Source organism: Emericellopsis cladophorae (assembly GCF_022114955.1).
Source record: "Emericellopsis cladophorae strain MUM 19.33 chromosome Unknown NODE_6_length_900724_cov_123_231613, whole genome shotgun sequence".
In the NCBI taxonomy this organism is placed as follows: Eukaryota; Fungi; Ascomycota; class Sordariomycetes; order Hypocreales; family Bionectriaceae; genus Emericellopsis; species Emericellopsis cladophorae.
This window is the reverse complement of record NW_026250931.1, coordinates 246,037-273,246: the sequence shown is the minus strand read 5'-3', so window position 1 is coordinate 273,246 and position 27,210 is coordinate 246,037. Positions and strand designations below refer to the sequence as shown.

The 27,210-nt window shown below is 55.1% G+C and overlaps 9 protein-coding genes across 9 annotated transcripts; 3 read left to right on the top strand and 6 right to left on the bottom strand.

Moving 5' to 3' along the window:
• Positions 1 to 368: 368 nt before the first annotated feature.
• On the top strand, positions 369 to 887 carry J7T54_001647 (Small nuclear ribonucleoprotein Sm D1; the record flags this gene model as incomplete). The annotated part of the gene is made up of 3 exons (XM_051503666.1): positions 369 to 382; positions 469 to 518; positions 577 to 887. 3 exons carry the CDS (start codon positions 369 to 371, stop codon positions 885 to 887), a joined length of 375 nt encoding a protein of 124 aa, XP_051364627.1.
• Positions 888 to 1,077: 190 nt separating this feature from the next.
• Positions 1,078 to 1,836, bottom strand: J7T54_001646 (eRF1 methyltransferase catalytic subunit-like protein; the record flags this gene model as incomplete). Its single annotated transcript, XM_051503665.1, has 1 exon — positions 1,078 to 1,836. The coding sequence occupies one exon, from the start codon at positions 1,834 to 1,836 to the stop codon at positions 1,078 to 1,080; it is 759 nt and encodes a 252-aa protein (XP_051364626.1).
• An 810-nt stretch (positions 1,837 to 2,646) lies between these two features.
• On the bottom strand, positions 2,647 to 6,936 carry J7T54_001645 (uncharacterized protein; the record flags this gene model as incomplete). Its single annotated transcript, XM_051503663.1, has 8 exons — positions 2,647 to 3,510; positions 3,561 to 3,624; positions 3,674 to 3,991; positions 4,044 to 4,999; positions 5,230 to 5,299; positions 5,648 to 6,052; positions 6,132 to 6,748; positions 6,838 to 6,936. 8 exons carry the CDS (start codon positions 6,934 to 6,936, stop codon positions 2,647 to 2,649), a joined length of 3,393 nt encoding a protein of 1,130 aa, XP_051364625.1.
• A 1,234-nt stretch (positions 6,937 to 8,170) lies between these two features.
• J7T54_001644 (Transcriptional activator-like protein) lies at positions 8,171 to 9,010 on the bottom strand (the record flags this gene model as incomplete). Its single annotated transcript, XM_051503662.1, has 1 exon — positions 8,171 to 9,010. One exon carries the CDS (start codon positions 9,008 to 9,010, stop codon positions 8,171 to 8,173), a length of 840 nt encoding a protein of 279 aa, XP_051364624.1.
• Positions 9,011 to 15,940: 6,930 nt separating this feature from the next.
• On the top strand, positions 15,941 to 16,618 carry J7T54_001643 (uncharacterized protein; the record flags this gene model as incomplete). Its single annotated transcript, XM_051503661.1, has 1 exon — positions 15,941 to 16,618. The coding sequence occupies one exon, from the start codon at positions 15,941 to 15,943 to the stop codon at positions 16,616 to 16,618; it is 678 nt and encodes a 225-aa protein (XP_051364623.1).
• A 2,311-nt stretch (positions 16,619 to 18,929) lies between these two features.
• Positions 18,930 to 21,541, bottom strand: J7T54_001642 (Fanconi-associated nuclease-like protein; the record flags this gene model as incomplete). Its single annotated transcript, XM_051503660.1, has 2 exons — positions 18,930 to 20,826; positions 21,045 to 21,541. 2 exons carry the CDS (start codon positions 21,539 to 21,541, stop codon positions 18,930 to 18,932), a joined length of 2,394 nt encoding a protein of 797 aa, XP_051364622.1.
• Positions 21,542 to 21,864: 323 nt separating this feature from the next.
• Positions 21,865 to 22,194, top strand: J7T54_001641 (protein dpy-30; the record flags this gene model as incomplete). Its single annotated transcript, XM_051503659.1, has 2 exons — positions 21,865 to 21,999; positions 22,063 to 22,194. 2 exons carry the CDS (start codon positions 21,865 to 21,867, stop codon positions 22,192 to 22,194), a joined length of 267 nt encoding a protein of 88 aa, XP_051364621.1.
• A 515-nt stretch (positions 22,195 to 22,709) lies between these two features.
• On the bottom strand, positions 22,710 to 23,423 carry J7T54_001640 (ribosomal protein S13; the record flags this gene model as incomplete). Its single annotated transcript, XM_051503658.1, has 4 exons — positions 22,710 to 22,883; positions 22,967 to 23,013; positions 23,131 to 23,163; positions 23,222 to 23,423. 4 exons carry the CDS (start codon positions 23,421 to 23,423, stop codon positions 22,710 to 22,712), a joined length of 456 nt encoding a protein of 151 aa, XP_051364620.1.
• Positions 23,424 to 24,301: 878 nt separating this feature from the next.
• On the bottom strand, positions 24,302 to 26,251 carry J7T54_001639 (Splicing factor U2AF 50 kDa subunit-like protein; the record flags this gene model as incomplete). The annotated part of the gene is made up of 6 exons (XM_051503657.1): positions 24,302 to 24,328; positions 24,382 to 24,593; positions 24,651 to 24,915; positions 24,962 to 26,086; positions 26,141 to 26,163; positions 26,224 to 26,251. 6 exons carry the CDS (start codon positions 26,249 to 26,251, stop codon positions 24,302 to 24,304), a joined length of 1,680 nt encoding a protein of 559 aa, XP_051364619.1.
• Between the last annotated feature and the right edge of the window lie 959 nt (positions 26,252 to 27,210).

Genomic DNA, 27,210 nt, shown 5'->3' with positions numbered 1-27,210 from the left:
ACGCGATCACAGGGGTCCTTGGTCCAGTTCCAACCTCGACAATGGTGTCGGAAGTGCTCTTCGCCAAATTTTCCTGGATAAACGGGTTACCTTGGAAAGTTTGCAGCTTCGTGCTTTTTCCGTAATCTCCCTAGTCAGCTCTTGACCGTGATTTCATCACCTCCAGCATGGCTGTAGAACAGACCCACCACATCTAGTTCACGTCACGTGCTATACGCCGGCGACCGCAGCTAAGACGTACCGACAGACAATTTGCAGCGACAAAGCTCCAGCCGTGCGATCACGAACGCGATTGCTCGACCAACCTGTAACGCACTCCTACTTCATACCCCTCTGCCACCCACACTTGGCGACATCAAACCGCCACAATGAAGCTCGTGAGGTGAGATTATCCCGGAACTTGGCAAAATTGAGTTTTGCTGAGCGCCTACCGCGAAGAACGAGCCAGGACTGACAATGCGCGACCAGGTTCCTGATGAAATGCACCAACGAGACGGTGACCATTGAGCTGAAAAATGGTACGGAAATCCCCTTTGAACGCCGTTGCTCCAGCGCAAGCCATACTGACCGACGCAGGCACCATCGTCCACGGCACCATCGCGTCCGTGTCGCCCCAGATGAACACAGCCCTACGCAATGTCAAGATGACCGCCAAGGGTCAAGATCCCCTCTCCCTCGACACCATGAACATTCGCGGCTCGACGATCCGCTACTACATCCTCCCGGACTCGCTCCCCCTCGACACATTGCTGGTGGACGACGCGCCGAAACCCAAGAACAAGGCCCGCAAGGAGGCGGCGGATACAGGCGGTCGCGGTGGACGCGGCGGGCGAGGACGCGGCGGCCCACGCGGGCGCGGCAGGGGACGTGGCGGGCGACGAGGCTGATTCGCACATGGGGATCTGACGATGCAGGATGGTATACGGGGTGGTGGTGGTGGTGGTTCATACAATGGCATCAGGCGTTTGGGGACATTTTGTATTCGGGCATCACGAGAGACAGAGAAAAAATTGGAATCCGCACGGGTTGGATTGAAAACAATGTAGTCTTGTGTACTTGTCCAGCCCACTGGTGGTATCATGCCCTGTCTGACTCCCTCCATATACGGACGACTTGCAGCTTCTCGCGCCCGGCTGTCTTCCCACTCGATCCGACGGTTTCGGCCCTCCACTCAGGCCCAAACTCACGTATGCGCTGCTTGACTTGCTCGGGCCTGTTCTGGGCGCAAAACAGAATGTAAGCACAGCCTTGGGGCGAGAGGATAGCGGACAGCGAGTCTATGATCCGATCTGTCGTCTCCATGCCGTCCTTGCCACCGGCGTAGGACAGGGACAAGAGATATGAATCATCGTCGAATGACGGCTGCTGGCTCGGTGCTGGCTCTGGCTTGAACTCGTCTGGTTGCAGAGGCATCTCCGAGGTAGGGACATAGGGCGGATTGAAGATGAGCACGTCGATCTCGTGGTCCCGTACGGACGTGGTAAGATCGCCCATGCTCGAGCCCAGATACATCCCATGTGTAGACGGGTTGTCTCTCTCTGCCCGCCTCGCGGTTTCGACCGTGGCCCTGCACGCATAAGCGTTCATGTCCACGCCCGCTGTCAGGATCCGTCTGGTGCCAAAGAGTGTTTGCGCGTGAGCATTGACGAAGCCTAGGACAACGCCAGAGCCCGTGCCGATTTCAACGACGAGTGGAACATTCTCTGAAAATCTTTCTCGAAGAAATGTTCGTTCTGTGTCAAGAGAAAAGGTGTCGAGGAGTAGGAATGAGTCTTCAGCTGGTTCATAGACCCGCTCATATGGTACATGGGAGGTGTTTGGCGTAGGTAGATCCATGTCGGGGCAAGGTCCAGAACTTCGGCAGGGCGGCCAGACAGAATCTCTCTTGTCTTTCCTGGTGGTATCGTGAGATTTGTGTCGCAATTCGGGGGTTCTGTCACTGGTGAGACGCTGTTGATGAAAATGAAAGGTTTCCTGGTGAGAAGTGGGTTGATCGCTTTGGTGGTCCGACTCCAAAGCTCGAACTTGGAACCATCAACTATCACAGCACAACACAGCCGTCTCCAAACTTGACCTCGCACCCAAGATCATCCTTTTCCGGTCCGGTGCCCCATTTGATGCCTCCTCCGTAGCTCTCCACCACTCTCATCATGTACGGATCGAACGTCCAAGGCCTGCATTTCGGGCATGGCCGACTCTTCGTCTTGAACAGTTTTGCGGCCGGGTGGAGGTGACTACCGCCTGTGCTAAAGGTGTCGCAGGACGTGAATGTCATTCCCGGCCCGCATGGCTCGGTGATGACAGTCCAGGTGTGCTTGCAGACGGTGTGCGTGAAGAGAGTGGTAATGCACATGGCGAAGGATGGTGACCCAGTCCTCGGGAGTACGGTTCTAGACTAGGGCTGTTTGTTATAGCATCGGGTGCCAACTTTGGTCTGCGCAGTCTCAAGGTCATCAGTGTATGTCTTGTATACCTCTGCGTGAATCACAGTGGCTTATGGTCACCTGTCGCTCAGAACCGTATCAAACGGACCTGACTTGCCACACTACGCGACAGTCACGCATGTATTAGGGACGATGATGGCAACACAACCCATGATGGTATGGTGTCTTTTGATTTCTAGCGTGATTGCTGCTCTTCAATTCGTCACGAATCAACCTCCCCGGTCTGTGTGACACCCTTGAACGAGTCTTCCACCGAGAACCCTGCTGTATCCCTCAGGGTACTGCTACCCTCCCCCGTTGAATCGTCGTCGTGATCATCAGACGCAACCTCACCTGGCGGGAGCATCTTGGTTATCAGCGCCTCCATCCGAGCGATGGACTTCTCCATGCCGTCCAAGCGAGTGGCAACCCCGTCGAAGTCTTCCGTCTCCGCAAACGAGCCCCGAAGCTTTCTTCGTATCCCCGGGAATGTCGAATCTCGTCTAGAAGGGGTCTGCCCCTTTGGAACGTCATTGCTGTGCTCGCTCGTCGTTTGGCGGGTGAACTGTCGGCGGATGAGATGCCGCGTCATGTCGTCGTCCACAGCAATATCCTCAAACACATCCTCTGGCGGAGCGAGCTGAAAAACCGCCTTGAGACTCTCCTTGCCGGACAGGTTCCACACCTTGCGGAATATGGACTTGTCGGATGTCCCCCTTTTGCCTCGACTGGGCCACAGCAAACGCCGCTCCGCCACGGCAATGACGAGCAGCACCGGGAGGTTGATAGCCTTGACGGTAGCTACGTGGATCTTGTGGAACCAGCGCGGACTGACCACAAACTTGAGTGGCAGGAGAACGAAGACGGCCAGGATGTTGAAGGGCGGCTGGTACGCAAAGACGGCATCGGCCTTGACGCCTTCCAGGGTGAGGACAGCTTTGCGGAACTGCATCTCGGCCACGGCATTGGAGGATATGTTGCTGAACGTATTCGACAACATTGATACAAGAATGGTCAGGAAGAGGGTGTTGCCCAGGAAGGCAAAGGCCACCATGAGGCTCGGCCCCAAAATCTTGTGGAACTCAGACTATGCTTGTCAGTCTGGGTGTCTGGCTGTTTCGGAAACGGATGGCTTACAGAGCGCCGGATACCAGTGCCGTCCAACCCAAACCATATGTATATCATCCATTCCGATATCGTCCTAGACAGTCAGTATGGATCCGTACCATGCAGCACTCGAATATACGTACACCCAAGGATGTGCGCCCTCGCCCAGCCACAAGAGCGCGAGCAGGAAGCCAAAGAAGCACCAGGCACTCAGCGCGGTGAGGGCAAAGAAATCCGCCATCATCGACCGCAGTGACAGGAATATGAGGTTATCCGACAGCAGTGTGAAGGCGAGTCGTGGAATGACAACCGGCGCCGCCAGGGCTAGCACGTCAAATGCTTGTTCGGCCGGGCCAAGCTCGTCTATGCGCCACCCGTGGAAGCGCAGTATGATGTATACGACGTAGATGACGATGAACGCTACATCCAGGAAGGACCAAAGATTTTGCGTGTATACGTTCCTGTAATCCGTCAGTAATATTCCCAACCCTGTCCAAAACCTCAGTAGCATACCATCCATGTGCGAGGAGAGTCGCAAACTGATCCAGGCCCCAGCCGAAGGCGTACACAGCAAAGACAGACTCGAGGAGGGTGATCTCGTACTTGTCCCGAGCTACCATGACACCAACATACAACCCCAGGAGGATCGCAAACTGCGTCGCCTCGAGGATATTCCGCGTGCGAGGCACGATGAGTCTGTACTGGTTAAGGAGGGGCGAGTCCCGCGGTTCATACAGCGAGATGGGCTTGAGCTTGTAGTGATCGGGGATGATGTCCCAGATCGTCGACGGTGTGTACACGATCCGGCCCTCGTAGATGGCGTTGACGACCTTTTGGCACGTGGTCGAGCTGAGAAAGTGCTTGCTCTCCGTCAGGATCGCCACCTCGAGAGACGGCAGCGTCCTCTGGTGCGTCCAGGCCGTCTTGCGCTCGGCCTCCTCGCGCACGGACGGCGGTGCGCCCTGAAAGGGTTCGAATCCAGCCACGAGGATGTGCGCCAGGAGCAAAAGGCCCTCGCTCCCCTCGTGGTCTTCGTTAAAGCGTCGGAGAATGCGGGTGGCGATGAGCTCGCACAGGGTGGCGCGCGTCCAGCTCACATTCTGCCTGTTGGTGAGATGCGCCTGCTCGTCGAGAAAGTTGGCCCTGTTGACCAGCAGGCAGTACACGATGGAGATGTCGTCCAGCTCGTAGAACTTATCCACGAGGGGCCTCACCACGGTCACGTTGATCCTGACGTCGGTGAGCTGCTTCAGACTGATGTAGTCCTCGACGACGCTGATAATGTCGCGTCGTATCCGGTGAATCGTCGTGTAGACGGGCAGGTGGCTATGAGGGTCCGTCCTGCAGCTGTATATGGGGTCGCCATTCTCGCCGTGATCCGTGTACAGCCTGCTCAGCAAGGGGCGGCGCTCGTCTGTCGGTGCAGCTAGCACGACGCGCCTCTGGCGGCCGGACATGCGGCCAGAATCCTACTCTGAGCCGATTGGCCTTCAAGTGGTGGATGCGAGATGATGTGAATGTCTGGGAGACTATCTATGATCTGACGCGAGTGTGACTGGCGATGTCGCAAACTTGAGGTGGCAGGTAAAGCAGACTGGACTATATGAAGTCACACCGTGGAAAAAGTGCAGAGCGTCTCACTAGTCGCTATGAGACAGTTCAAGATAACGCCAGGCCTAGTAAATCAAGGCGGGCACACCCTAGGCCCTAGGCTAGGGGCCAGCCAGGCATTGTAGCGGCCGAGGCCACTGAAACTCCTCCCTAGGTATCTTAGCCATCAGTGATGTCAGGTGGGGCACATAAAGCTGGCTGATGATGGGGCTGCTACTACGTAGTACCGCCGGCCAAGTTTCGTGGAATCACCCACACACGTGAATGTGTGCTTGAAGACGATTCTGGAGCGTGTTGCAAGCTGAGAAACCCATGGATTACTGTTGAAGCAAATTGACATTCCATTGGCACTGTAAAAGGCACCGGTGACAACTGGAGTTGAAATCAACTACAGTTAGTGACTTGACATCTAGCACAATCAGATCCCAGGGCCATGCTAAGTCAAGCGCTACACTGCGCTACAACATCATGAACCCATATTTGTGGTCTAAAGTCACATCTATAACCTCGCACTCTCCCCCTTCCTGGACTTCTGCGCCAGCTCCCAGGCAAACTTGGCCAAGGGCGTCCTCGTCGCGGCGTGGTGCTTGGCCTGCTCACTGCTCGCCTGCCGCGCCGCGTACCGCGCCGCGATGCCCTGGCAGACACCCGCGAGCTTCCAGATATTGAACGCCATGCCCCAGCCCAGCTCGTCGGGTGTCGGGTCCCAGCGCTCGCCCGTGCCGGCCGCCTGCGCGGCTTCCTCGCGGTACCACGCGACGATCTGGTCCGGCTGGGGGAGGCCAGGCGTGCGCCCGGGAAGGAAACCCGAGGCGTCGTGGGTGGAGGCGCCAGAGTACTGCGCGGAGTAAAAGTTGGTCATAAAGTTGCACAGGTCGGAGAGCGGGTGACCGACGGTGGACATTTCCCAGCTGCGGTGGGTTAGCATCTTTGTATGTTCTGTGAACGGCGGTGCTGCGTCCAGATACGCCAGACGAGAGGGATACGTACTCCAAGATGCCAATCACGCGCGGCTCCGTCTTGTGAAAGACCAGGTTGTCAATCTTGTAGTCTCCATGGACGAGGGTGGCTCGATCCCGCGGCTGCAGCTTCTCGTTCTTGAAGAACCGCACCAGCTCCTCAAAGTGCGGTAGCTGCCCGACGGGCTCCTTGGTCTCAATGTCGACCGCCTTGGCTTGATTCGAGCAAATGGTCGTCCACGTCTCGATCTGTCGGTTGTAGAACCCCACGGGCTTGCCAAACTTCTCCAGGCCGACCTTTTTGTAGTCCACGGCGTGGAAGCGCGCCAGCGTGCGGACAGCCTCCCGCCAGAGCTGGGACCTCTCCTCGGCGCTGACGCCCGGCATGGTAAAGTCCTCAAAGATGCGCCCGTCCAGAAACTCCATGACGTAAAAGGGCGTCCCGATCACGCTGTCGTCCTCGCAGAGACAGTATGTCTTGGGCACGGCCACGTCCGTGTTCTCGAGAGCGTGGAGCACGCGGTACTCGCGCTCGACCTTGTGGGCGGTCTTGGAGATGAGCTTGCCGGGGGGCTTCTTGCGCATGACGAATTTCTGGCCATCGGCGGCGATGACTTGGTATGTCGGGTTGGACTGGCCAAAGCCAAACTACAAGGGCCCGTGTCAGCAGTCAGTCGAGGGTCGACAGCAGCAGCAGCAGCAGGAGGGGGGGGGGTAAGGGCATTTCGACGACGAACCTGCTTCAGCTCAATTGGCGTCTTGACAGCGGGGACATTGTCGACGAGGTACTTTTCAAAAGCCCGTTGATCGATGGGCTGGCGCACGCGTCCGGCCATGACGTCTTTTCCTTGTTGGTAGGAGGGAGGGAGGAGCAAGGGAGGCTTCAGTGGTCGTGGACGGAATGGTACAGCGTAAGCAGGTCGGGCAAGTTGCAGCGACCAGGGAAAGAATGTCGACCGGGGAGATCAATGTAATCAACGTCAGTCACCGTGTGCCTGGAGATCGGCAGGTGTTCCCCATGTTGCCGTGCCGTGGTACGGAATGTCGAGGAGGATGATCTGCTCGGCCTGGCTGTGGCCTTCAGCCGAGGTCCAGGGCGCCAGTCGTGGAATTAACCCCGGATCATCAAACCCGACCACCAGTTCAGAACAACCCACCTCCGCAGTTTGCCATGCACGGCAGCGGCAGCAGCACGGCTTTATTTTGTTAGCCTGTGTGCGCGCCCCCCCTTCGTGGCATGCGTCGAGCGCAATGCATTTCATGTAAGCTGATAGGCGAGGCTCTTCAGGGTTCTTGCGAAAAGAAAAGACGTTTCACTGTATTGGCACGAAAAGGCAGCATACCAGCAGTCCAGACGCGTGGGATCAGCCATAATTCTGCCTTGGGAGTGTCAGGATTCCAGTATCTTTACTTAAGAACATGAATCACTTTGTCGAGCACACGCTTGTCAATGTAGGTGAATACACGGCCTCCAGTCTCTGCTACTCAACACTCGAAACACTCCTTCAACGACCGGTGACCAGACCTGGTTGCGCCTACGAAAGATGACGGCCACCCAAAAAAGCGCAGAGAAAAAGTAACAAGATCAGCCCAATGAATGAACATGACACAAAGAATTGTTCCGTAGCAACCAACAGCAACAACAACAAGTAGTTTCGATAATATAAATGTCCGGGGGGGTATCCATCGTCGCATTTCGTCCGTCGTCCACACAATCTGTTCCTCCTCCACTGCATTTCATGTGCGTGTGTGCGTATTCTGTTTTGTGTATCTGTGTTTCTGGGGCTACTGCCTACCACGACAGGCGGAGGCTTCGCCATGCTGTTGCCAGACCTGATGCTGTAATATAAGGCGTAATGGAATGTAAGGGACACAAAAAGTAAAGGGCAAAAAGGAAAAACCATCAAGGACGCGCTTCGCCAGCCCAACACCAATCAACGCCACAGCGTGGCCCCATACACGCAGCCGCGTGCTTTGTCGCCCTATCTCCCGTCATGACATTCGTAAGAAGCAATCTGCCTGGTCATGTCATCCGTGTCGTTCGCTCAGGGTGGGCGGTTGCGGCGAGGGTCACTCTTGGTTCTCCTCCCCATTCTCCTGGTCCGTTTTCGCTTTCTTGTTCGACCCGCCCGATCCCGCCTGCGATTTGCGCTTGTTGCCCGTGGCCGCCGTCTCCTCCTTGGGCTCGTCCTCCTTGCCCTCTTTGCCCTCCTCCTTCTCCATCGCCGCGACCTCGTCGGCTGTCAGGAACCGACCGCCCGGCCCGCGAGGCCTGCGCATAGCGTGGTTGTGTCGCGACTCGTGCAGATATGGTTTGCGGCCCTTTGAGGTCAATCGCAACTGCTCCTCCAGTTTCTGGCGCGCCACTCTCCGCTTGAGGATCCTGTGGAACTGCTTCGCATTCACGTACAGCGGTGATTCTTCCACGGCGCCAGAGGGCAACTCGGGCGATTGGGGGTGTTGCATTTGCGCTTGGGGCATCTGGGGCGGCCCGACGCCAGGTCTCGGTCCTCCATGGCCCATCATGGAGCCGCCAGGCACACCAGGGCTGGTGACTTGGCTCATCCGCCGGTCCATCGAAGACATATTGCCCATCCTCGGCGACGGCCTGCCCTCCTTCTTAGGGTTGGCGCCGCCCATCCGTGGTGAGGTGTGTGCCATGGCCGGATCTTGGTGCATGTAGGGGTAGTTAGACCCAGAGGCCGCAGCGGTGGCGGCCATGGCAGCTGCTTGAATCCCCGGCATGCCATATGGCACCTGCTGCATCCCCTGCTGGGGAACACCATATTGTGCTTGATACATGTTGTGCGGTTGAGGCTGGCCCGTGGACTGTTGCTGTGATCCAATGACGGGCGACGCTTGTAGGCCTTGCTGGTTATTCTGCTGTGGAGGATACTGCGCGTAGTCCATAATACTGAGGTGAGTGCTTGTCGTTGCGAGCTGTCGCGGTCCGTCGCGTCTCTGGTCGGTAGGCTCGAGTTGGAGTACTCAAGACGCGTTTGGAGGGGCGAGTGAAGAGCGTGGCGAATAGATGTGCCCGATTTGTCCCCTCAGCGAGCTTAAGGGTTTAAAATGCAATGGCAGCAAGGGTAGTGGTTGGGCACAATGAGCCAAGCGTTGTCACTTTGGGCCGGCGCGCTGATGCTCGGGTGTCAGGCACAGGGTGTCTCCGACTTGATTGGTTATGCAGCGTGTGCTGGCAAGATCCGTGGCCTGGGGCTTGCTCGCTGCACAACTACTCACTAGAGCTAGCGAGAATGAGGTGCAGTGCCGACTGTAGGGCACTGGTAGCAGCAGTTTGGTACTTGTTGACCAAATCACAGCTGGAGATCTTGTCAGCCCTTGTCTACTACTCGTCCCTTGTATCAAAGCCATGGAATCGAAAGAGAGAAAAAGTGAGAGGGGGATGGGGATGAACTGGGCAGGATAGTGGGCTTGGACGACTTGCAATGCGCTGGCGCGCCAAGCACACATTCCGTCATGCAGTCCGGTCTCTGGTTGCAACGGCAGCGCAACACACTCGACAGAGTGTTGAAGGAGGTGTAGAATTCTGTGTCCGAAATGGGTAGAGTGCTGGAGCCATCAGGCTAAACCATGCAGCTACCCACGACGGAGCATCAGAACAAAGACGGGCAAGAATAGATGACATCGAACTGCATGAGATACATACCTCAGTAGCAAGAATCTCTCGTGTGTGAGAGATCTCGGGTGGTGTCAATAGTCGTGGTCTGCTTGATGTTGCTGTCAGCGCGTTCTGGAGATGTAAACATGCGATAATTTACGCGACAAGATATAGCTAACAGTCGGTGTAGATGACCGGGGCCGAAGCAGAACTGGCTATCCAGGCTGGCTGGCTGGCAGGGCCCCTAGAAAGCGCAGCAGAGCCAAAATCTGAAGCATGGAGGAATACGACGATGCAAAAGAAAGCTTGGCCGGCTTGCGCAGTAGTCGCCCGTGTCCTGGACCAGGCAGGATGAGAAGCAGATAGCCGTGAATACACGGATGTGTACTGCGAGTAGGGCAATACCGACGGACTTGAGGTCGCAATGCCGATGGGACATGGAATGACGCGAGTAAGGAGATTGATCCAGCAGTACATACCTTGTGCGACACTGCTTGATGGTGGTTCAGGGCCAGAGCCTCAAACAGAGGCTGTCGATGCTCCAACTAAGCACGCGACAGGACAAGAACGTCGCTGATTGCTCGCGACGTGTTGGTCTCTGGGGTTTCAAAAGATACCGCAGACGTGTCTTATCACCTGATGATTAGCTTAATCCAATAAGATCATGTAGACTGAGGCCTTTGACGATGATAGGCCTCTGTATTGTCGCGAATCGTTCGGAGGATGACAGCGGCGACGCGCGAAAAAGAGAGCTGATTTGCTGGCGTGGTGGGCGAGGGACTGATATGGGCAGCAAATGGGCGGGCTGGGACGCGGAGCCACGACAGTGGGGGCCGATGCCCGCGAGGCGCAAGCCACACTCATTGCCTGAAAGTACCTGGGACTGGGCTGGGCTGGGCTGGGCTGGGCTCTCGGGAACTGGTCTCATGTCTTCACCGCAACTGTGCACTGCATTCTTGCGGTCCCGGCCAGGCTGACTGACGTCGAGGTCGGCCGCTAGGCCTGTTTGCGAAGGAGTATAGGTGAGACTTCACCTTTGGGCTTGGGCATGATGGAGATGATGTAAGGTATCCGGACAGACAACTTGGCAGTGTGATGAGTGAGGCAGGTCGATGAGAGATGTTTCTTACCGCGCGTGGGGTGACAGTCTCAACTCAAGCTGTCTTTGTCCCGGCTTGCTCCCAGAGAAATCGCGCGTATTGCGACGCGTTGCAGTGTCTGCGTAGGCGGTCAGCTTCTGAAGAGCATTGCTTGCCGTGCGTTTTCCCCATCTTGTCGAAAGGGTGTATTGTGACTGGATGGGCGAGCGGCGCTGTGCACACTTCAGCGTGTAACGGCTCGAGCTCAATCTGGGTGAGACTCTGCATCCGTCCGCTCCAGTCCAAGTAGGTTTGTCTAGTCGGACTCACTACTATAGAAAAAGTTGGTCTTACACCGCGACGAATCGTTGTTTCGCGATGGCGCTTGACGAATGAGAGTTGCTGGCGCGATGACGGCAGAGGCTGTGAATGGCCAGTCCGGACAGGCTCTTTTGGATCAATCAAGAGGTTTCGATGCTCTGGGTGCACTGCGCTGGAGCGGATGGAGAAAGTGAGATTGATTGGCCGTGCGAGAAGGAGACGGACGGAGAACTTGAAAGATGATTTGGCCTTGAGGGGGAGTGCCGACCCAGTACCTTTAACACTCGTGACTGGCTGACACAGCCCTAGCAAGTGGGACTGCCCGTCCCTCGCTCTAAAGACTCAGGCACCCAATTAAGGCAGACATTGACTCCGCTTTAATCTTGGCTTCAGCCACTCACATGTCTCGGCTTCCGGAAGATCACTAGGCCGTGACGAGCTCGGGATTGTTATCACGTTCAATCAATCACATCCTCACTCATCACCCATCACATATTAATAAACCAGTCGGACTTCCCAGCAAGCGTTTGTTGTTGTATTATCGCAATTTCCACCATCTTCAGGAACACGGGCCCAGCTCTGAAAATGCACGCGGGTGAGTGACGCAATCGGATCAGGCTCTCGGCGCATCTCCACACCTCGGAGAGATCGACTACGCTGGGGCCGGAGATGATGGTGTGCCACAGTTGATGAGTTGGCAAATTCGCCGTTCAATTCATTGCCCGCCTCGCACTTTGCGGCTAAAATTAGGACTGTCATTGTGGTAGCCCGTCATCCTCTTCCCCAGCACACGCGGATATGAAGCCATGAAGGGTAAACACATCATCGATTGCGTTTGATAGCCGGGCACCGCCCAGCAGAGCTCTAACACTACGTTGTGGTTGTGGCACGGCTCACTCAAGAGTTACCACGAGGTGATTTTAGGAATAATATTCCTTCACAACGTGTTCAGCAGATTGCGAGACCGTCGTATTTCAACCACACCAACTGGACCCCTCAATCCTGATACCTAGTCATGCGCGTGTCGGCCAGCAGTCTACGTGTCTCACCTTCATGAGAGGTTGGGCTCGACTCTTGTAGGCATCGCAATGACAGCATTTCACCCCATGGACGTGATGGTGGAAAGGCAGTCTCGCCTGGATTGATGGCTTGATGCAGACTCGATGCGCGCTGGGCGATTCGTAGGCGCAGTTTGCTGCAAATGTCGGTGTGAGGACGCGGTTGACAAGCCACAGCAATAACAATTATCCTGAGTGCCTCCGCAGAGCCCCAGTCTCACAATGTTATGGCTCTTCTCTCCGGCTGTACGACCTCTGCCTGCATTGCTGTGCCACCCACACATCATAAATAGAACTGCGTGTGGCAGCGTTGGGCTTTCGACACGAATTTGTAACTATTATTACGGCCTGAATGTGATCACCCTTCTGCGCTAGAATTGAGACGATGCAGGGTCGCATCACCATTGTGAGGTTGACATGCTCTGGTCTCTTATACAGCAGACTTACCCTGTAGCCTTGTCAATTTTGGTGGACACCGCCTACTGCTCTTCATTATTAGGCGTCTAACACATTTTTTGCGTGAAATACTAGAGTTTCGGTATAATACATGTGTGTTTGAGTATGGGAGATGCAGTTGTCCGTACGCATTCTACCGGCTTGGTGGACTTCTGGTGTCTAATGTCTATACACAGTACACCAGTCCAGCCACAGGCACCCTGTTATTCTGGGTCCCAACTAGACCAAGAAACATAAACGCACAATTTCAAGTCTAACACATCAATTCAACGGCTAAGCTCAAAGGCTATCCTACGACGGTGGGAAAGGCAGTCGACTAGTGTCTCGAAGCCCACACATGAGTAAACACGGGGAGCATTTCAGTCTATAGCTACGTAGCTGTATCAAAGGGGCCGGTGCTGAGCAAATGCAGGTCCGCAGTTTAAAAAGCTTCACTGTTCGTTAAGACAAAGCCTAGAAGTCCAACAGAGAACCCTGGGTACTATACCAGCAGGTAGTTTCGATCCAGGCGTTGATTCAGAAACAACCGGAAAGCCAAGTTGAAGGACGAGCCGACGGTGATACAAGCCGTGAGCCACAGCTCCCAAGCGCTTGGATCATTCAATGATTTGACCATTCACCAGCAGCCGAGGGGTGCTCAGTTGGCTGTCTCGCAACAGTAAGACAGCATGCTGCCCTAAGATCACGCACCAGCTTGCTAGGGCAGGCTCATCAGAGTTGATAATACCACGTCTACGCCTAATCGGACAAACTTCCCAGACATTCGAGACATTCGGAAAGCGACCAACCATATGACCTCGGTATGGCCACCGGCCAACACTGTCCGACTCGAAGTAAGCGCGATAGGCGCAGCCCAACAAGCATGCGTCCCTGGGTTAAGCGCGAAGGCGTTGCCTAGAGCTGACAACGGATGACTCCCAGCCTAACAAACAGCACCTCGAAGTCTGGGTTGACTGATAAGCGCGCCTTGGCAGCATCCGACCAGGCGGGTTGCTGCATCCCACGGAGAGAATGTGGTCAGCAAGGGGGTATGAGTAAAGGTGCAGTGGGTTTGCGCGCCCTTAAGCGCGACGGATGCTTGCTCCTCCAGTACACAATGTGCCAGCGCAGGCGGGAGCGAGACCCAGTCTGGCACTTGCCATCCAGCGCTGGGGCAGTCTCCAGCAATGCCGTACACTCGGCGCTGGACACTGTTGTGCCTCTATACAATTTGGCGCGGATGCTCTGCTGTGATATGCCAACGGTGTTGGCCGTGAGGTCGCCATAGGAGAGGCATCATGCTCAACGGAGCACAGCATAGCATATTGAATCCAAGTTTCTGCAGGGGAAGGAGGCGGCGCTTGCTGTGCCCTCGAGGTTGGTGGGCAGCTGGGCGCTTAGAAACCAAATGCTGCATGGTTCCGCTCCGGCGCGAATATCAATCCAAATTTCCTCGCTCCCCTGGAGCAGGCGCGCGCTCAATTCATTCCACGGCTGCTCGAGGAAGCATCGTGAGCCAGGCCATAGCGCTTCCGTGAGCGAGATGTGGGAGGTTTCCGGAGAGACCATGTGCCACATGCTTCACGTGGCGCGCGCCTTGTCAAGTAGCGGCTCCCGCATATGAATCAGGAACGAGGCCTTGCCTTTGCGATTCATCCTCAGCCACACGTTCTGTTCTGCATGCTTGGAGTTTTGAGCAGGAGCGCCTTTGATAGCTGGAGCCGCGCGCTGAATGAAGCAAACTGGAGTCTCCAAAGGTCGTCAAGCAGGCCAGATGAAGTCTGGACGTACCACGCAAAGTCCAAGGTCTATCGCCGCGATGTTGTTGTTGTTGTTGTTGTTGTTGTAGTGAAACAAGCAGCGGCGACATGTTTTGGCAGCGTGAAGGATAAGAACTCGTGACGCCGTCGCCCAGGACACAAGAACAAACCACATCAGCCTGCCCACCATCGTCCCACCATCATTCTTGTCTGGTTATTGAGTCCGGTCCTGTCACGTCACATTCCGTCAACTGAGCACGCACCTATCGGACCTCCTCCTTTCCTCGGGCCACGCGACGAACCCCAGAGTTGATGCCGAAGACAGAGGTCGAAGGAGGCACTTTCATTCGCTGCGACAACGAAACCTTAACGAGGCTGTGACGAAGAAGTTGAAGAGAATACGCACGACATCAGCTCCAGCTTGCATTCCCGTTGGCGCTCAAAAACCTGGGCCCACTAGAGCGCAAAGCCAATCAGAGCGCGTAGCTGACCATTTGCGATCGGAATCGCCCATCTCGGCGCCTGCCTCAAGTTTTCGGAGAGAACAAGCAAAGCAAGAGCGACACTGCTTACAATACCATCTCCTTTTTGCCATCCTCGCCAGAACAAGCTGAAAACCTGGACTTTTCATCCTCCAAATTTCTTTTTCTCGCCTTCGTTCTTGTCGACCTCCTCAATCATATCCAGTCGCTTCTTCGGCCAACTTCGAGCAGCACCTATCTGAGACACTGAGGATTGCCGGTACAGGACATACAGGACCCTCAATCCCACGCCGCTTTAAGCCAGTGGACCCCACAACGCTGTATTAGCGACATCCTAACCAAACATTCGGGTCCTGGACTGTTGGTGATTTTCATCAGCTATAGCCTATTCGTTCCCATCCTCAAAAGAATCCCCTACGACACGGAACTGTCGCAAGACTCAGCTCGCGCCAGGTGTGATTCCTGCTCCTCGGTAACGGCGCCAAGCAGCAAGTTCGCCGTCTGAATTTCGCTGGTCAAGAGACAGCACGACGAACAGACTCGTCTTCTCCGGCCCTTACTCTTCTTCAGGAAGACGGTCGAGATTGACTCACCTTGTCAACAGAACAAACGAGACCTTCACACCCCCAGAGACGCTTGCCGCCAGCGCTGGCAAGTCCCGGCACGCCTGACAGGCATTGCACCAACAGCGACAGGCCTGTTGCCGACGCCCACCTGCACGCACTTACACACTCCCTCCCTGTCCACACCCTCCCCAAAGCGGAACCCCGGCGCCAAACGCCAGCAGCTCCTGAGCCTCCCACCGCTCGTGAGTCCCATCGTCGTGTGTGTTACAATATAACAAGCTCCGCTGCTGCTACTGCACACTTTCCACCTTCTCTCGCTCACCCGTCCGCGTTTTCCTCGCACGGCCAAGGGCTTGTCTGCCAGCTCTGCTTTCTCTGACCACCGTGTCACTGTCCAGGACCAAAGACAACGATACGAGCCATTCATTTGGCTTCGACGCTTCCTTCGCCTGGCACATCTCACTGTCACTCAATCACTCGCTTTCTAGCTCAACGGCAACTCAACCACATACACATCATGCCCGGACAACGACCAAAGCTCGGTAAGCTGGCAACGCCAGTCTCGGCCACGTTCCCATCCGAGATCACCTCTGCTGCCACGGCTACACCCATCTCTGCTGTGGCCTTCCCCGTCAAGCCGGATCCCGACTACATCAAGACTCCCATCAGTCCCCCTATGGCCTATACCGACTTTCTATCCAAAGCCATTTCTCTCAACTCACCACTTCCGCCTACTGGTGACTCCACACCAGAGTCTGCATCCATGCCGGGGACGGCGAGCAGCGAGCAGTCGTCGTGCTCATGCAAGGTGGAAGAGTCATCACCCCCAACCAGCGTCGACGGTGACAAGCCGTCCCCTCCTGCCACTGCTCCCATTGTGCCGCCGAGTCCCTTTTGCCCCTCAGCGGCACCAATGTCGGCCCCTCCTACGGGACCTGCCACCTTCCCTAGCCTGCGAGTCCCCCAAAGTCCTTCAGTTGCCAACCTGGACTCGCCAGTCCGTTCGCCCTATAGCGCACGGTCAATTCACTCCGCGTTTGACTGGGACGCGGCTCTCAAGGCCCGCACGCAGTCTCTGAAGAAGCAGCCCTCCCGGACCAGTGTACGGCACATTAGGGAGGTAGTGACCAGGACCGTCACCTACACTCCACGAATGGATCCGGCACCCAAAGGCAAGAGGCGCAAGGTCGAATGAGTCCGTTCAGGAAACAGAAATTCGACCTCACCCTCATTAATGAACATTGCATTGGACCTCCTTTCACAACCGACACTCACTTCCATTGGACCAAACTGTCACTTCTCTCACATTGACAGTTCGAATTTTTTTTTTTCTACATGTCAGCATCACCATGATGCTCCCCAAGATAAATCATGTATCTATTCCTGGGAACACTTTACGACTTCATGCACAGTTGGCCATCACTCGGGCCACACATAACGGCGCACCATCAGGAGGGGCTTGACACTTCAGATATATATATATACCTTGGTGCCAAAAAGGGAACTGGCGAGGAGGATCTCAGGCGGCAAAGATTTGGTTAACGGAGTACACTGGCGTTTCCTTGGAGACTTTCAAAGCCTTTCGCTTTTGTTTTTATTGCCTGGTACCCAACCATCAATACCATCGACAAGGCGGCTAGGGTGAAGCTCCTTCGAAGTGAAGGAGGCTTCTTGGGTAGCATATCGAGCACTAGTGCATCAAAATGCAGAAAAGACATATTCACTCTGAAGACCCAAGTGCGCTGCGGCAATCGTCCATCCGGTCCTCCTTGTTGACCGCGCTCAGAGCCTAGATCGCGTGTCACATTCATTATGTTTACTCATGACAGCGTGTATCATGCAAGGCGCGGGTCTCCCGATGGGCCGCTTGTGCTGTGTGCTCCTCCTTCCCCCCATTACCCGCCCACAAGTGCGACCGCCATCTGGCCTATCCGCTCACCATACCTTAGACACGCGTGCTGGAGGTGCGGGAGCATCTCCGATGTGACGCCCACAAACGAGAGACACGAGCGATCTCTCCGAGATAGCCCATGTTTCAACGGACGTGACACTGATCACGCGGTATTTTGATTGCATCTCATCCTGCCCGAGTGTCTCCCTCCCGATGGTCATAACATAACCACCGCATCTGACCGGCGTCTCGAGGCCGCATCCGTGGTCGCACAGCAACTCCACGCACCCGCTCGCGTGCGGTAGGTGCAGATGACGCTGCAGCACTCACTGCGAACCAGCACGGGGACAACAACAAGGCAGCGAGGCAGGCAGGCATGCTTTGCTTTGCTTTGCTGTGTTTCCCCTCTCATTCCACACCCAGCAACTGTGATGACTGTGACTGTCATCATGAGGAGTAAATACTACCAGACGTCACTTGGGTTTGTCACGCACCCTCATCCATGTCCGGCCCCTTCCATCAAGTCAACACTGCCCAGTGCAATCTCAAAAGCGGCGGCCCCCTTCTCACGTTCGCTCCCCCAGAACCAGCAGGGATCTAAGCGCCGTGTCGAAGGACGGCTCGACGGCTGATTGGCTGTGTGACCGGACATGCCCCCCATCACCCAGCAGAGCGGGCCGCGGCTCATGATTGGCGGCCGGGGTCGATGGAGCGACTGTTAAGCGCCCATATCGACAAAGGCCATGCATGTCCTTGCTGTTCTGCCTACTGCAGTCCAGTCTGCAGTGCTGTCTACCCTTGCCGCAGTAGCTTCGTTCCGCGTGAGAGCGAGCGAGGGGAGCTTGCTTGCGCGCGGTCTGGCACCGACTCGTGCCTCAAAAGCCAAGGCGTGCCATGCTACGCAGCTACTGCCGGCCTACTCGACACACCAGTCAGTTCCCATTGGCAAAACGAAGAGCTTGAGCCTTGGAAGCTTTCGCCAGTTGTCAACACTTGCAAGACGGATCCACCAGCAGCAGGTCTTTCGTGCGAGGAGTAATAAGAATTACCATATTGCTGGAAGACAGACGGCTGTAGCCTGTCGTCCTGCCATTAGGCTTAACTTTCAGCCAGCCGACTGGGGTGCCGGTTGGACATCCCATGGCAAGCGTGACGCCGTCTTGATACCGGTACAAAATTCTCGACTTGATCACGCTTGCTTCCATCGTCCATCCACGGTGTCAGCCAGCATACCTATGATCCCGACCTGACTGGGACATGACCGAATGCGCCTGTGCCACTTGACCGTGTTTCATTACCGTCGTTCCATGGTCGTATTGCCAATCTCGTAGAGATCCTTCCATGCCTGTGGTATCCCTACTACTATAGCTCTCGGTGATGTGATAGGAGAGGCCCCGGTGACTACACCCCTCTCTGGGGACGACGCGATTGGCTGTTCACCTGGGAGCTCGTGGAAACAAAAACGAGAAACAGTGAGACGACTGGATCAGGGGCTTCCGTGAAACTGCGTTTCACCTGCTTCTGGTTCCATGAGGGTCGCTGCTATATTTGGTAGTCGGAAGGCCGATGCTGACAGCGCACATGTGTTATTTGTTCGCATAGACGGGCTTTACGTTCAATCAACCTCCCTCACTTCCGCAGCCACTGCGTTGCAAAGCGCAACCCTGACGCCAGCGCCCGTGAGGACATGGATCCAGAGCCGCTGCGTGTCGCTCAACCGGTCATTGGCACTCTTGACCTCTGCAAACATGACCTCGCCGTTCGCAGTACCAGGCCCACCGCCGGATCGAGATGGGCGCTCGTCTTCTCCAAATGGGCGCCACAATATCAGATCTGGGATGCCACCCCCGCGCTGCCTGTATTCCTGGGCCATCACCTTGCACACGGCTGCCAGCGCACTGCCCTCAAAGCAGGACACCAACTGTGCGATATCCTCAATGTCGAAATCCCACTTCAAGCCGATGACGCAAGTCCGCCGGTCATGGTGATTCTCCCACACTTCTCGCACAATGCGCTCGCCTTGCCCATTGGCTATGTCGACAAGTCGGTGATTGATCTCGGAAGCCCTCACAGGGAAGAATGCATCGGTGTGCAGATCCAGAGGACATGTTTGGAAGGCTGTCTGAAACACGTTGGGTATGTAGACGAAAAGAACATCGTAGAAAAGGTAGGCGAAAAGCGTACGGATGATGCCTCCCTCAGCATGATATCCCTTCCAGCCATCCTGGCGGAACTTGCTCAGACACATCTCCTCGACGCTACACTCGCCGCCCGAGTCGAGTTCATCGAGCCAAATGGTCTTGGTCGAGGCTGCCTGCCGTCCCGCCTTGACAGGCATGTCCCTCTTCAGTTGGGTACCCTCGACAGTGATATCCTCGGCATCTGCCAGCCGTACATGACCAAAGTCATGCTGTTCGCGCTTGGGTATCCTGAGCTTCTTCTCCAGCTTGGTGAGCCGCTTCTGCAGATCGTAGTGATAGATCAAGTGACAGTCAGGGTCACGAAGGCCTGCCTCGCAGGTAGCCACGGCGATTTTCCTCCAATGCTTCATCTGCTTTTCCTCGGTGTCGGAAATAGGATTCTCGTCCAAGGCGTACATGTAATGCTCCTCCAGCAGGGCTTTGCGCTGATACCAGGCTCCGCGTCTTGCCATGTGGAAGAGCCTCTGACCAAGCAGTTCACTCAGAAGACCATGCTCCCTGGCATGTTCTTTCCATCTAGCAAAGACAGGCAAGGCTTTGTGGATGATGCGAGTGTACGAATGGGCAGGCGTGAAGCGCCGTAAGTAGGCGCCTTCGCCCATTTCATACACGCGCTGCTCTTTGTCCTCCTCTTCGATGATGAGTGCTTTCCATCGTGGGTAGATGGCCTCGAATATCTCAAAGATCCTCTGGAAACCAGCCTCACCTGGTACCTCGCTGAACTCTGTGATCCTATCGACTTCTGCCTCGAGGCGAATGCCGGACTCGAATTCCAGCAGATGTGCTCTCGATGCGAAAATTGTGGACGTACGACATACCAGATACTCTGGGAAATTGCGCTTCGCGATTTTAGCCAAGATGATTGTCGTCAATGACTTTTCCGTCCATTCGGTGGAGCGATAAAAGACCAAGTGCACGCGTTCGAATAGCTTGAACGGAACAGGGGATAGCCGTACGCATGGTCCCAGAATCTCGAGTATCTTCGTAAGAAAATGCTGCTCCCGGTTAGAATCTTCTCGCCGCAGTTTGACCCTGGACTTGGGCGCTGGGCTCTCGGAACCCTCTGAGGCGACAGATCCTTCACGGCTGTTGTGCCTGCTTAGGCCCAGCGACATCAGACCAGCTTGTCTCTGCGTCATACGACATAGTGCCTTGACAAGGTCGGCTTTGTTCTTGCCTTGCACCCTGGCTTCCTTAGCGACAGATTTGAGCTCATCCAGGCTCAACAGAGGAGCCGCTTGCGCAACAGACTTGATGTGGTCTTCTGACTTGTCCGCAAAGGTAAAGGTATCTTCTAGCACAATACCCGGACTATCGACCGTGGATGCATGTGTGTCAGATGAAGGACTATCTGGGAGCGTACGCAGCTCCTGCAGCGTTTCTATAGCTTTCTCGGGATCCGACACGTCCGAGTGATAATTCAGTCGGGCCGAGCGATGCCAGGCATCGGTTTTGCGAAGGAAAAGCCTGACATACCTGCCAAATATGAGCACCTCCATGGACGTTGGCCTAGGCAGAGTGAAGCCTACATAAACTGGGCCTCATAGTGAAGCTCCCTCCATTGTCGAAAAACCTCCTTCTCTTTTGCATCAAAGAGATGTGACTCTTCTTCCAGTACTGTGTCGAGAGCCAAGTTGAATGCATCGACATAGATTGAGCTCCTCCCTCGCACCGAAGTCGTCTTGACCTGCTCTGCACTTTCACTCCCCGCATTTGCCTCTGCTTCTTGTGACAGCTTGAAGTTTTCGTACTCTTTAATTGCTTTCTCGTCATCTTGAGAGTCGGGAAGAGCATTTTCAAAGTCTGTGAGCTGCTGTGCGCCTTTCTCGTGCAGGACATGAGGCGTGAACTCATCGTCATCATCCCCGAGCTCCTCTTCCGAATCGTCTTCAGAATCTGGTATGACAACCTGCTTTTGCCTTTTCTGCGGCCTAGGAGACTCAGCTAGGTCGCCATCTGCTGGCGCTGGACTTTTGGAAGGTTGGATGACGTCGGGCTTGGGAAGCCGCTTGACAAACGCATCCATAACGGTTATTGCAGATGTTCCATAAAAGCCGCCATGATTCAGCAGGACGCGGCTGCTCCAGCAATAAGGAGAGGATAATTCTGATTTGAGACCTCGCTGTGGCGAATGTTAGGGTAGGCGAGGAACGCGACGGCGTGAGTCGCAGAACTGAAGCACGTCGGCAACGCGAAGTCACCTGACCAGTTTAGACCCTTTGCCATCCCATCCCAAGCTCGATCATTTAGAAACGGTACCCGACGATCATCCGGCGCATTGACGAATATACGGTACTCACGGAAAGCTCCAAGCTCCTTTGCAACTTTCTGAACACCCCAGCAGTCATCATGGCGGACGAGAACGCGCGAGACGAATCTGTCACCGACCCGCCAGTGCCCGCGACATCGGCCGAAGAACCCATTGCCGATGGCACGCCGCTCAAAGATACGTTGATGACGGATGCGACCTTTGAACAACCAGGTGTATGTTCTAATGGGCCCTTACAAGGCAAAAGAGATGTAGCTAAACTCCGTAGTCATCTCCAGCACCCGCAGTGCGTGGCGCGAGTCCAGCTCCCGCGCGGACAGGGACACCCGCGTCAGGCTCTAGAGCTGCCTCTGTACATCCCGACCCTGGCCTTTCGATACCCGCGGAAGCACCTCCCCACGGCGACGTGACGCGTCGGTATCTGAATACAAAGGTCACAGGTGTCCTGCTGGATGGGGTGAAACAGATTGCAAAAGACAAGTACGGCACTCTCGCGGAAGTACAGGATTAATTACTAAAGAGTGATAGGCCAGAGGAACCGTTGCGCGTTCTGGGGGAGTATTTGCTGCAAAAGTCGAAAGAATTGGAAGGCACATCATGACACGACGGATCGAGCTCTCGGTCTTGGGCATAAGGCTAGGCGCTCGGTGGACAGGTACGGGAGGACACTGGGTTTCTTGACACATTGGTGATACCACAGGGATATTGGCATGGATTTGGTTCGGTAGTCGACGCTTGAATTTAATTTTCAACCGTAGAGCTACCGTGTTGGTCTAAGACCGGACGCGCATTGCATCATGGCTCTAAATGCATATTGTTTTTTCCGTTAAAAGTTCATCATCCCGAACTCCTTGACCACAGAGAATCCATTGGCTTCCAACCCTTTGCCTCCTATTGTCCACCGGCGGAGGCCGACCACCTACGCTTATGCGACCATGGTGCTGGCGGTGGCGGACTCGTACTTCCAGTTGGGGGGCAGGACACCGACGGTCCTGTAGTAGCGGGCGAGACGGTGGATGCGGGACTCGATCAGAATGAGGCGGAACTTGGAGTCCTTGTCCTTGCGGTTACGCTCGAGGTGCTTGCGGACGGAGACGGCCTGTTTCCCACACGCGTCAGTATGTCCACCTCTTATCGCCAACCACCGCGATCCCGTTTGCCGGTTCAACTTTATGTACGCACCTTCTTGACGAGCATGTAAAGGTCCTCGGGAATCTCAGGAGCGAGGCCTATGCAAATCTCTCTGTCAGTCTAAACCGTACAGAGGCATTAAGAGATATGGAATCTCAGATGAATGTCGTTTGATCGTCCATGCATCATTCAATTCGTTCAGGTGAGGTTCGTACCCTGAGCCTTGAGGATGCGCAGAATGCGGTTACCTGGGAATCCGAGTTAGCCAGCCGCTCCCTTCGTTTCCAATTGGATCCAAATCCGTACCGGTGACAATCTTGACCTGGGCAACGCCGTGGGAGTCACGGAGGATGACGCCAATCTGCGAAGGGGTGGCACCCTTCCTGGCGAGCTTGCTGATCTGCTCGACGACCTGCTCAGGAGTGGTCTTGAGCCAGGCGGGGGGAGTGCGCGAGTAGGGCAGCGCAGAGGCGGAGATACCCTTTCCCTTGGAGTGAAGACGACCCATATTGGCGGTTGTGGTGGTGGCAGGTGGTGATGCTGCGAAGGGGTTAGGAGGTTTGTCGTCGGGGGTCGGTTGAGGTCGCGGATCGTGAAGTCTCGAGACGCAGAGCAATTCCAGAGGGCTTGTGTGGAGCTGGAAATTTTTCGCCCGTTTCCTTAGGGTGGTGCGTTGTGGGCGGGACAAGGCACGTGACGGCAGAGCCGCCTGAGCTGGTCAGTGCTCTCAAGTCGCTCCAATCGCGGCCCCATATAATTTCTTTTGAGCTTTTCTTCAACATCTTCTTTCGCATCTTTTGCTGCTGAATGGAACGCGATACGTGTCTGCCTGCGCATGCGTCGCAGGCTTCAATTGCGCGTTAATACTTGGTAAGTTCTTACACCCCGTTCTTACACTCCGTGAAGCAAGTCGCCTGGTCTTCAACAATCGTTGCATGATGATAGAACACTTTACTTTTTCTGGTACCTCTTATGTTAGAGTCTCTTCACGAGGCTCAATGAATGAACTGGACTTCTGATCGATCAACGAAGGCCACGACTGCTTGCCCCTTCCACACGTGTACGCTTTTGCTAACTGTGTGCAAAAGCACATAAGTCTAGATTTCCCGCGTGCCGAGTCATTCAAGCGACTTTTAATTCCAGATACCAAATCAGATAGATGTTACAATCGCAGTGCGACCAGTTGTACTTGAACCGAAACAATCCTTCCATAAACGCCACGGCACTGCTCATCTGCGACTGCTGTACACTGGAGATCCGACGAGGTGCGAAATGATCAATATGATGTCTTGTCCGAAACCTGTTCCCCAAAATTCGGATTCCTCAAATTCCAGCCATATCGTACAGCCCAGAGACTGTGATGGCACTATGCCATACGATGCCTGCTTACCACGCTCCAACGTCGAAGTTTTCCTGCGTCTAGATTAGCACTGCATTGTGAGATGCCCAATAGGGATGGTACTAACCTCGGGGAAGTACGTCGCGACGACAGTTCTGTCGGCAAATTTGCGACCAGCCAAGGCTTGAAGCGCCTTCGTTGTCGACTCCGGGGTGTCGAACTTGACAAAAATCTTGCCAACTCCAGCGATCTGCCTGCTGCCGCCGGCTGGACGGGGCACCTTAATGTCGAGAACAGTGCCAAACTTGGAACATTCTTCCTTGACATCTTCGCGGATTTCTAGTGCATCAAGTCAGTCGTCCATCCCTAAAAGCAAATGGCATCGATGCGCCTTACCTTCGTACTCGTCGTTATCCATCAGTTCCTCAGGCGTCACCATGTTGAGTAGTTGTAGGATACGAGTGTGATCAGCGTCGTTGCCAGCTTGCGCCGCGAGTCCGCTGATCGCCGCAACACCAGTATCAAAGTTGGCAATCTGGGTTGGACCAATGCTGGCCTTGGACACCTTCAGGTTCTGCTCGCCGAACGTCATTCCGTTCAGAGTTTCCAGTGCGGGCTGGTTGGCCTCAGCGGGATTGACGTACTCAAGGAATGCGATACCCTGGACTCGTTAGACAAAACTCGAATAGTGAATGAAGCATACGTACCCTTGATTCTTCAGTGGCTTTGTCCTTGACGAGGACAAAGGCCTTTGGTCGGCCAAACGAAGCAACCAACTCGCTGACCTGCTCTTCTGTGAGATAGGCAGGGATGTTGGTGATGCTCAGCTTGTTGGCGCTGTCAGGCACGACGCTCGACACAACGTCAGAGTCCTGAGGAGTCGCATCCGACACTGCGGGAACGACATAGTCCTTGGGGCGGCGAATCTGCAGGCCGCTGGCTGATCCATTAGCCTCGCCGTTGGCCGCAGCGCCTCCAGTCATGGAAATGCCATCCAACGCAAATGCCAAAGTGGCATCTGCAGCGGTCTTGAACTCCACGACGGCAAAAGAGCGATCGTTGGAGAACTGGCAGAGTGTACAGGGATCGTTGCTCTCCACAACGTTCAAGCCGTTCATCTGAAGATTGAAGAATCCAATCAGACTGTCTTCGACTGTGCCCGCTGGAACATTGGATACGATGAGGCGTTTGGCCTGGCGCGAGTTGCTGGCCATGAGGTTGTCACTCGAGACCTCTCCACTCTGTTGGGTGAACGCCTGCAACTTTGAGGGATCCATGGGCTGCTGTCGCGGCGCGCCAGGAAGAGGGAACATGCCAGAAAGCTTAGCCTGCTCGGCAGTGACATGTTCGTATCCCGGGGGTTTGATGTCCCATTGTGTCAAACGACGCTTGCGCTCCAGAATTGGGACCACGTCGGTAAGATCCGGTGTAGGCTCGCGTTTCTTGGGTGGTGGCGAAGCTTCCCTACGTTGCTCTTGCCTTCCGGGCCCATGACCATGACCAAAACCATCATCCCTTCGGTTGTCTCTTCCTCCGCGACGGCGGTCGTCGTAGGGGTCTCTGTCTCGGCGTCCGAAGCGATCGTCGTCGTCACGTCGGGCATCGCGGCGGGACGAACCACGGTCGCGATCCCATTCTCGCTCTGGTCTGCGGTCGCGACCCGAGTAGCGATCCTCGCGCTCGCGGTCTCTATGGTTTCGGCTCGAGGAGTAAGCGTTGTCGTCGCCCTCGGCCCTGCGATGGCGATGGTCTGGCGACCTGGAGCGTCTACGGTCGCGGTCACCACGGTCTCGGTGGCGCTCGCGGCGCTCGTCGCGGTCACCGCCCCGAGGCTTCGACATGTCAGCATGCATACTTGAGTGAATTTGGCAAGGTGCTCTGCTCACTGGATAGTCTCGTCCCCTTCGATCTATAGGAGCGTCGAGGTTAGTGCCTGTACACGAATCACATCTTCGGAATTGGTTCTTACCTCGCGATGAGTAGCTATCACCGTTCATGGTAGGCAATCGCAACTTCTCAAGGTAAGTCTTGAAGCGGCAATCGGTGTATGAATGGCGAGTGGCACCGAAAGACGATAGCTTACGGATGACCAAGGTTGACTGTTCGCAAACTCCAAAACCATTCAGTACAACGCGTGAGGCTGGAGCTTTTCATCGAAATTGCGCTAGCTGGATCAGGTCAAGCGCATCCAATAGCGACCTGCGGCGGCTCTCGAGACTTTTGCGGGTCCATGTCGCCTCTGAGTCTGGGACCCCTTAGTGAGGCCTCTGTCAGGGACTCTGTCAGGTAGAACCCAAGGGGCGATGCCAATGCAGCCGTCTTTCGCATGCTCGTATCTCTTCCTCCGGATTGATCAGATAAATCATACACCATGACTGTCAAAGTGCCGCAAATTTGGCACAAGCTCCCTGTCAGTCTTACTGAGCTCTGCATAGACACTACCCTACGTTGTGGACAGTCCTTCAGGTGGCGTAAATACGGAGATGAATGGTTAGTTCTCTGTTGACCTCATGTCCGAACACAGTACTGACGAAAAAGGCGTTGCACCCTTCATGGCCGTATTTTGTCATTGAGACAAGATCCTGAATGTGTACGGTACAAAGCCACATGGCCCGCGTATCGACCAGAGGCAAACAGGCAGTCTCAAGATGATGACACTGAAGCCTTGCTACACCATTACCTCAACTTGGATGTCGATCTGGGGAGCCTCTATAAGCAGTGGTCAGACGTTGACCCCAACTTCCGAGAGAAGGCACCCACATTTACTGGAGTTCGCATATTGAATCAAGATGCTTGGGAGGCCCTGGTGGCTTTCATCTGCAGTAGTAACAACAATATTTCGAGAATTTCGCAAATGGTCGGTTCGACAATTGTAAATGATGGGTACTGAAGCTGAAAGGAACTTAGGTCCACAAGCTCTGCATCCATTACGGTCCTCTGATCGACCACATTGATA